The 9,795-nt window shown below is 42.0% G+C and overlaps 1 protein-coding gene across 1 annotated transcript in view; it reads left to right on the top strand.

The window, feature by feature from the left end:
- Positions 1–9,795, top strand: part of LOC311228968 (pleckstrin homology domain-containing family G member 3-like) — a 121,841-nt gene that overhangs the window by 65,829 nt on the left and 46,217 nt on the right. The window contains exon 3 of the mRNA XM_084314938.1: positions 6,765–7,267. Coding sequence (XP_084171064.1) covers positions 6,765–7,267 — 503 coding nt within the window. The remainder of the gene's footprint in view (positions 1–6,764; positions 7,268–9,795) is intronic.

Raw genomic sequence — 9,795 nt, 5'->3', positions numbered from 1 at the left:
ACTCATATTTCTACTTTTAAACGAACTGTGTACTTCTTCCACCACTGGATATTGCTTAATTAATCTTTTACATAATTTCTTTGACATTTTACAGAATGAGCTGGATTTTCTTTTAACTGAAATGTTGCTACCGGGGCTAATGCAGATACCAACGATACTTTTTTTTCCCCAACACCTTACTTTGAGTTATATAATATAATAATTATAATAATATACTTATGTGCCGCGTGTGATGTGTGAGCCGGAGGCTTGGTTACATTCTGGGATGACTTTGGAATGTGGTCGAGCAGAAGAAATGTTAATATCTTGGAACAGACATTGCATATTGGCTCACTGACACTGACGAGATTAACTGCTTAGGTAATGAAACGTTTGGTGGTGTCATCGGATACCAAACGTCGATAACCACAGTTTGATGCTGGGTCCTACTCGCGTTCCAGCGTTGGGTTGCATCCAGTTCCCTCGTTTGTGTGATGGATCACTGTTTATGTGGGTTTGATTTTACTAGTTTATTCTTGTGTGCTTTGGATGTATTTTGGGTAGGGATGCTCGATATTGGCTTTTTTACCGATACCGATATACCGATATTGTCCAACTCTTAATTTCCGATACCGATATCAACCGATAACGATATATGCAGGGTTTCCCCCCCAAAAAACTGAATCATTTCAGGTAATTAACATTACATATCTCTTGTTGTGGAATTAACACAACATTATGCATACTTTTGACAATAAATAAAATCAGAATTTGTTCTTACTTGCTTGCCTGGGTAAATAAAGAAAAATGTATATATTTTTTATTTTTTTTGAAAACCGATACCGATATTTTCCGATATCACATTTTATTGCCGATATCGGCCGATAATATCGGTAGGCCGATAATATCGGACATCCCTAATTTTGGGTTTTCTCTGGTGAGCTGTCAATCACCAGACACCAGTTAATTGCCATGCGGTGTGGCAGGTGTGTGGGCTCGATTGCCACCTGATTGGTGTCAGGTGTACAGTGCCTTTAAGTAGGCTTGGTGTACTGTGTTTGGATGCTTGTCCATTTCATGTTTTTCGTAAAAGGAGCGTTCCAAGCTCATGATTCTAGGGTTTTCTCTGTGCAGGTGGTTTCTTTGTTGTTTTCAACTGCTAGGCAGTGGTGGTTACTTTGGGTTTTCCCCCAGTTATTTTATACTGGTGTTTTGTGTTTTCTACAGTTTTTATTTTTTATTTATTTTACTTTTAAGATTCCACTTTTTGTGTGTGTCCTACACCTCCCCCCAATCATGAGTTTGTTTATGAAATTATTGCAGTGGTGGAAGAAGTACACAGTTCTTCTACTTAAGTAAAAGTAGAAATGCCCAGATAAATGAGTACTCTGGTAAAAGTCCTCCATTCAAATTCTACTTAAGTAAAAGTAGAGAAGTATTGAATATACTTGAGTATCTAAAGTAAAAGTATGCATTCTACAACATGAAGTTTGTGTATTCCAGTGCTTGGGAGCGTTCCAACTTCCATCCTCGATCCATTGACCTCTATAGGTTATGTTAAAGTGGTATGTGGTCCAGTTATACTGCTCTGATTACATCCTCTTGAAGTCGTAAGAAAGTACATAATCTTCATACCTTTTTGCCATGTTTTCTATGCAAAATCTTTCTTCAAAGACAAGTAACTAGTAACTAATGGGTTCAGATAAATGTAGTGGAGTAAGAAGTACAATATTTCCCTTGAAATGTAGTGGATTAAAAGTATAAAGTTCCCTAAAATGAAAATACTCGCGTAAGTTACAAGTAGCTCGAAATTGTAACTTTAGTACAATACTCAAGTTAAAATACGTAGTTACTTTCCACCACTGAATGATTGTAACTAGGCGACTACTCGCACAAACAAACACTTGTCTTAGTCACTTAGTGAGTTTCCCAGCTGATGTGTTGTTAAAGGACCATTACCTCATGTTTTAACCGTGTGCACCATACTGTACATGGAAGCTGTCAAAGCTGTCCTTGTTTGTCTTGGCGTGTGCACTCATGTGAAGGTCAATTCTGGAAAAGACTAATGAGCAAAACGTATTACATAAACACACACACACACACACAGGTCTCAAATGTCTCCGTAAGGCATCATCTCTTTAACAATTCCTTTATGCTATGTAATATAATGTACTTCAAAGAAACATGAGTACTGCCTTTCGCAATATGGGTCTGTTATTCCGAGGGCCACTAACAAACACGCTATATACCAGAAGAGCTTTTATAAGACACCTTGCTCTCAGGATGTCACCTTGCCAAGCTAATGAGCAGCTAGAGAGAGAACCCCAGGGCTCCTGTGTCCTGATGGAGATGTGCACACTCTTGGGGAGAGTGCACCTTCCAACAATTACAATTACAGGAAATGACCTCCTTTTCCACAGGATGTGGTGCATTTCTAATCGGGCACAGCTACGGATGATCTCACTAGAGGTCCTTTTTGTAAGGTTGAGGATGGTTCTGGCTCCTATGATTAAAAGGTGATTTTCTTTTTTCCCCTAGCCGCTATTTCCCACTTAGAGAGTCATTTATCAGCACAATCCATGCTGTCCTTCATACTGGATACCTGCATCTGTAGCTAGCTTTATTTGTCATCAGATTAACACACACACGCACACACACACACATGTGTGGCTCGCCCATCGTGCGCGCACGTGTGTGTGTGTGTGTGTGTTAATCTGATGACAAATAAAGACTACTTCTACTTCTACTTTCCACAAAAAGAATACATGCAATTAAATGGGGCCACTCTTCAGTCTGCAGAAAGTCTGCTTTGGGTTCACTTTCTAGTAAATTATAATGCTTTTGTATTCTTTTTACAGTGGCCCCATTACTTTACATTATTTGTGTGGCTAACTAAGCAGAAGCTGGTTATCTGGTGTGAAGAAGAGCGTGGATCGCGATGAGAAGGCGCTCCTCCCGATCGACAACACCACCAATGAGTAGGAAATGGGACTAGGAGTCCAGAATTCTCAACCGACCCTTTAACCTTCTTGAAACATATGGACCTGTTCGCTGTATACAAACATACCATGTTCGAGCCAATCAGCAATACCAACTGAGTCACGTGACTAAGTTGCCCCCTACCTGCGCGAGCTGCTGCGCTAAAAAGGTACGACGGGGCTCTATGGAGAAACCATGACACTCCCCTGACTAAAAATTGTTTTAAACGAAAACGGTTGGATGTCATCTAGCCAAATCAGCACGGCTGTGAGTGTGAGTCTTTCACCCTTTACATATAGCTTTGGCATGGATTGATTGTTTAGAAGATCACTAGCATCAGCATGGCTAACAAATGCAAATATTGTAGTCTGCCCTGTTGTTCTGACCAGGATTATGTTCCTTTTGCCCCCTTGATGCGTGCGCACACACTTGAGTCGTTGACGGCAAACGGGTCTATATCCAGCAGGGTATCTTACAGTGAGGAAAGCTTCAGTTACACTCGTGGAACATAGGAAAAGCCTTATGGTATCTTAAGGTTATGTTTTGAGCGGACAGTAGTTTCATTCCTGTTTTTCCCAAATTGAAACATCCAGGCTTTGATGATGAGCCAGTCATTCTTGTCTGAGAAAACTCCTCAATGTAGGTCAAAGAGACGGGCTTTGGGGAGAAGCCAACAAACTGCTCAACTCTCTATGAAAAGACAACAGTTCCCTTACTTGGTTACTATACTGTGTTGTTGTTTTTTGTGACTCGTACCTATCGTCCCTTTTGTGAAAGGTTTGGTTCTTACTGTTGTGAACCCAATTCTCTAGTGCATCTTTTGAAGACTTATTTTATTGTCAATGTACACAAGGCAATTAAAATGTGTCTTTTCGCATATCCCTCCTAGTTACACATACACACAGTCCTCATATCTCTCCTAGTTACACATACACAGTCTTCATATCCCTCCTAGTTACACATACACACAGTCCTCATATCCCTCCTAGTTACACATACACACAGTCCTCATATCCCTCCTAGTTACACACACACACAGTCCTCATATCCCTCCTAGTTACACATACACACAGTCCTCATATCCCTCCTAGTTACACACACACACAGTCCTCATATCCCTCCTAGTTACACATACACACAGTCCTTATATCCCCCCTGTAGTTACACATACACACAGTCCTCATATCCCTCCTAGTTACACACACACACAGTCCTCATATCCCTCCTAGTTACACACACACACAGTCCTCATATCCCTCCTAGTTACACATACACACAGTCCTCATATCCCTCCTAGTTACACATACACACAGTCCTCATATCCCTCCTAGTTACACACACACACAGTCCTCATATCTCTCCTAGTTACACATACACACAGTCCTCATATCTCTCCTAGTTACACATACACACAGTCCTCATATCCCTCCTAGTTACACATACACACAGTCCTCATATCCCTCCTAGTTACACACACACACAGTCCTCATATCTCTCCTAGTTACACATACACACAGTCCTCATATCTCTCCTAGTTACACATACACACAGTCCTCATATCCCTCCTAGTTACACATACACACAGTCCTCATATCCCTCCTAGTTACACATACACACAGTCCTCATATCCCTCCTAGTTACACATACACACAGTCCTCATATCCCCCCTGTAGTTACACATACACACAGTCCTCATATCTCTCCTAGTTACACATACACACAGTCCTCATATCTCTCCTAGTTACACATACACACAGTCCTCATATCCCTCCTAGTTACACACACACACAGTCCTCATATCCCTCCTAGTTACACATACACACAGTCCTCATATCCCTCCTAGTTACACATATACACAGTCCTTATATCTCTCCTAGTTACACATATACACAGTCCTTATATCTCTCCTAGTTACACACACACAGTCCTCATATCCCTCCTAGTTACACATATACACAGTCCTTATATCTCTCCTAGTTACACATATACACAGTCCTTATATCTCTCCTAGTTACACATATACACAGTCCTTATATCTCTCCTAGTTACACATATACACAGTCCTCATATCCCTCCTAGTTACACACACACACAGTCCTCATATCCCTCTTAGTTACTAGGGGTGTAACGATTCGACCTCACAACGATTCGATTCGATTACGATTATTCAGGCAACGATTCAATGCATCATGAAATCTCTTCATTTGACCATTCATTTCAGGGACACCTACGGGAGACTGCAATTCAACACTGGCCCCTGTAAATATCCTAACCCAACCCCCTCCAATGTACAGTCATTTACCTAGTATGGTTTTGTCAATAGTCCAATGTATAATTTTGTTTGTTTGTACAGTGTCTCCTCCCCCCCCCCCCCTTCAATGTACAGTTTTGCTTGTTTATACAGTGTGCCCCCCCCCCCCAACCACCTCCAATGTAAATTACCCAGTATGGTTGTCAATATCCCAACGTACCCAACCCCCCCCCCACCCAACCTCCTCCAATGTACAGTTTCTACGTCAAATGTATATACTCCCTTTTCTTGACTCCTTCTGTATCACAAACAGTACTGTATTTGCAAATCTGGTATGTCATAAATGTATAGATGTAGCAGTACTGACTATCTGTATGTCATGTATGTCATATATGTCCTGATGAATTGAAAATGGGGGACCCTGATGTAAACAAGACGAAAGTCTTTCTCTGGTCTGCATCCCCTTAACAATTGTGTGTATTGAGCTGTACTGTATTGTACCCATTCTGCAATCTGTTAATAAAGTTTTCAATCAATCAATCAATCAAACCACGATTCGATTCATTTTCAATCTGTTAATTCCCCCAAAAAATTTGAATACACAAATGTGGCTGGGGGAACTGATTCACTCAGCATGAATGGACTATAGGTCAATAAAAACAATACACACAAAAAAAAAACATTAAAAAAATACATAAATTAAATTTCGATTATAATCGATTCTAATTTCTAACGTATTCAAATCGATGCATCGAATCGAACACATTAGAATCGATGCATTTTGATTAATCGATGCATCGTTACACCCCTACTAGTTACACATACACAGTCCTCATATCCCTCCTAGTTACAACTTACACATACACACAGTCCTCATATCCTAGTTACACATATACACAGTCATTATATCTCTCCTAGTTCCGAAAATATACAGTAAAATCATAAAATGTACAGCAAAATGTAAATGTCCAGGAAGATATACAGGGATTTACTCTGTGCTCTGTGAGACAGTGAGGCATTGTACAGTCTGATGGCTGTTGGTATGAAGGACTTCCTGTGATGTTCAGTGTTGCATCTTGGGAGTATGAGTCTAACTCGCATAACTCACAACTCACACAATAACAAGCATCAGTTTACAGTACATGTGTAGTGTGTGCAAATCTGTGCAAGTCAGTATTTTGCGCAAGCAGGGACAGCGATAAAACATCACTGGTCTCCTTCAGTCACAGGCTGGTATCACGGATACAATCAAGATCTTTATTTCACGGGTTTCCAAAGGACTTATGCAACACAAACGCAAACATCTAAAAATCCAAGAAGAAATTAAACGGTGACCCTGTTACTCAACGGCCTTTTTCTGAGAACACTCTTTGTTTGCTTTAAGATGTTGAAACTCTACAGATATTGTTCTTCAGTCTGACACCTGATGCTGATGTAGATCGCATCTCACTCGACACCTCTTGTAAATCTAGATATTTAATCACTAGGACCTCAACGCGATACTGTATATACAGTATATGTTTTTTTTTTAAAACCACTTTCTTCTCTCCCCCAGAATCTCCCCGCCTGTCCACCGCCTCCATCGGCAGTAATGACCGGGCGCCATCGGCGACGCCGTCCGACTCTTCCGACTTCCCCTCCTCCTCCTCCGCTGGTCGGCGCCCCGTGAGCCTGATCTCCACCCTGTCCTCGGGGTCCGGCTCGTCGCGGGACGACATCCCCGCTGCGCCCGGCGGCGGAGGCGCCGACACCGCCGCCCCCCCTGCCGGAGAGGACATCGACCTGGACCTGGACCTGAGCCCCGCCCCCCCGGGGGGGGAAGGCGATCCGGGCGGGACGCGGCCCGATGCGGGTGAACCTGCCGGGGGAGAGAGCACCTTTCGCGGCGGGAAGTTCCTCCAGAGGAACAACAACAACAACAGCGGCAGCAGCAGCGGCGCCACGTTTAGGTCCAAGATCATGGCGCCCAACCCCCAGCTCACCTACCTGGACCGGGTGGTGATGGAGCTCATCGAGACCGAGCGCATGTACGTCAGGGATCTGCGCATGATCGTGGAGGTACGCGCTTATACAGTTACACACATTCTGTACACACTATGGCTGTCCCCGACTAAGGATTTGGATGGTCGACTATGATTGGCCAAAATTTGCCGTTAGTCGACTATTGGTCGACAAAAAAAATTAAAAAGTATAATATTTTATTTATCATTCCATTTGTGCTGTGGGGGGTGCTTAATGTCTGAAGGAGTCGACTGAAGGCTTCTTGTCCTCTGCAAAAGCATGCAATTGGTCCACTGATGGATACATCTTGATATTTGTCTAGTCTAGTGTGTTCATTAGATGGGTGAAATCCTCTTTCAGTGCCTCTGTGCCTGTTTTCGTAGGCAGTTAGCCTCTGGTATGCGTGCCATTAGCGTTAGTCACGCTTCTAGGCCTCTTTTCTTTTGGAAAGAATGATAAAAAAATTAAAAAGAATAATACTTTTTTATTTTTATTTTTTTTATATATATTCGACTAAGAGGTTGGCCAGTCAACTACGGCTCCTTTCGACCGATTAGTCGACTAATCGACTAATAGGGGTCAGCCCTAGTACACACCTGCTGGGAACTACCCGGTCCAACCACAGTTCAAGTTCAGGTTCAAGTTTGTTTTTATTTCTCACATATAAACGTACATGTACTTCACAGTGAAATGCTTTGTTCTGTATATGAGCCCCTGAGAATGTGCTTCATACAGTAAAGAAAAGTAAAGGAGGAATAACACTATACAATATATACAAACAATATACAAACTAAAGTGCAGTCTGATAATGGCGCTGCACTGTCCGGCAGCCTCTCTGTGGGCTCCGTCGAGACCTTTATTTGGTTCATTTTTATAGTTTTACTTTCTATTTCATACTTTTTATCTATTTTTATCTAGCACACTCCCAGGAGCTCATAACAGAAAAAAGCATTTCGTAGAAAAGTATTTTGTATTTTTTTTATGACAACTAATAAAGAAACTTGAAACTTGATACTCTTGGCTACCGAGCAGCCCTCCTGGGGCCATTTGGGGTTCGGTGCCTTGCTCATGGGCACTTCTACCCAATTTCTTTGAGGGATTGTTCCCCTGCCTAGATTTCTGTCTGGTGCAAGGGATTGAACCAGTGACCTTCCGTTGATAATTTTCATGCCTTTTCAACATTCAAACGTGTGCAATTCAGGTGTGCAATTAATTCGGTGAGATTTCTAGCTATAGGCTAGTGTGTGTGAGTGAACGCTTTCAAGCTAGTTAGTCTGGTAGTCTAAAGATGACCAAGAGATTGCCCTTTTGGCAGCATTTTAAGTAATGATGGTAATAATAAGGTCGGTTTTTAAAAGGAGACCAAATATGGTGATGTATGAGATCGCTAAATATCTGAAGCTTTGTTCGAAAACCTTATTCAAGCTTTGAATATTAAAAAAATTTGGTATGGCCCTGCTAACAATGCAGATCACGTACACGTACTGTATAAACAAAGCCTTGTTTTACAAACCCCCCCAGTGAAGACTCCGTCGTTCTCCATAGACCTAATCCTCAGACCAGACCAGAGAGTACACCTCAAATACTGAAGACAGTCATTCTCCATAGACCTACAGTAATCCTCAGACCAGACCAGACCAGATAAAACACTTTGATGACATCTATTTGTTTTCATGGAATTGCACTGCAATATTAACATTTCATAAACGGTCCTTTATTGGCTGTGCTCTTATCGTGGATTCCATTGGATCTCTACACTGGCCTGCAGAAGCTAACCGCAGTAACCACTCAAACAGTGAAACGGAGAACAAATTGCTTTAAAGTTATTTGACTATCCAGTGATTTTGTCGTTACTGCAATTCTTTATACCCTTTTTCTCTAAAACAGAGCAAGATTGAACTCTGAAACTTTGTTACAAGATAAAACAGACATTGAGAAGTTCAATTTCACCTATAAGAAAATTTTGGGGAAGTTAGCTTCTGCAGGGCAGTACAGTTGTAATGAAAAGACCTTCAGTAGAGACCCACCATTCATTTAAAGGAGTAATCCCATTAGCCAGGTTGCTTTAGAGCAGGGAGCTTAGCCAATCTACTTGTTGTGTGTGTGAGAGAGTGCACCATTGTGTGTGTGTGTGTGTTGTGTGTTGTGTGTCGTGTGTGAGAGAGAGAAGAGGGCTTGTGACCGGCCAATTGTGTTTAGCCACATACGCTAGTTCTCTCTGCATCTCAATTGTATTTAAGTCCCATCAAGAAGACACACTAAGTACGTATGGATCATCATTACTCTGTTGGGAAATCAGTCACTCCGCAACATCAGTGACTATAATGAACCCTTTAAGACTTAAGATATCCTGTGGAGTGGGATTATCCTTTATATAACTAACGGTCTGTGGCTGTGGGGGATCACACTGTGACTGGACCCTAGATGAGGCCAGAAACCTGTTTGTTTCTAACACACTGGAGGCTAGACAGACCTGTCTGTTTCTAACACACTGGAGGCTAGACAGACCTGTCTGTTTCTAACACACTGGAGGCTAGACAGACCTGTCTGTTTCTAACACACTGGACCCTAGACAGACCTGTCTG

Source organism: Notolepis coatsorum (assembly GCF_963971535.1).
Source record: "Notolepis coatsorum genome assembly, chromosome: 5".
In the NCBI taxonomy this organism is placed as follows: Eukaryota; Metazoa; Chordata; class Actinopteri; order Aulopiformes; family Paralepididae; genus Notolepis; species Notolepis coatsorum.
Note: the sequence above shows the minus strand (reverse complement) of the source record. Positions and strands in the feature narration are given on the sequence as shown.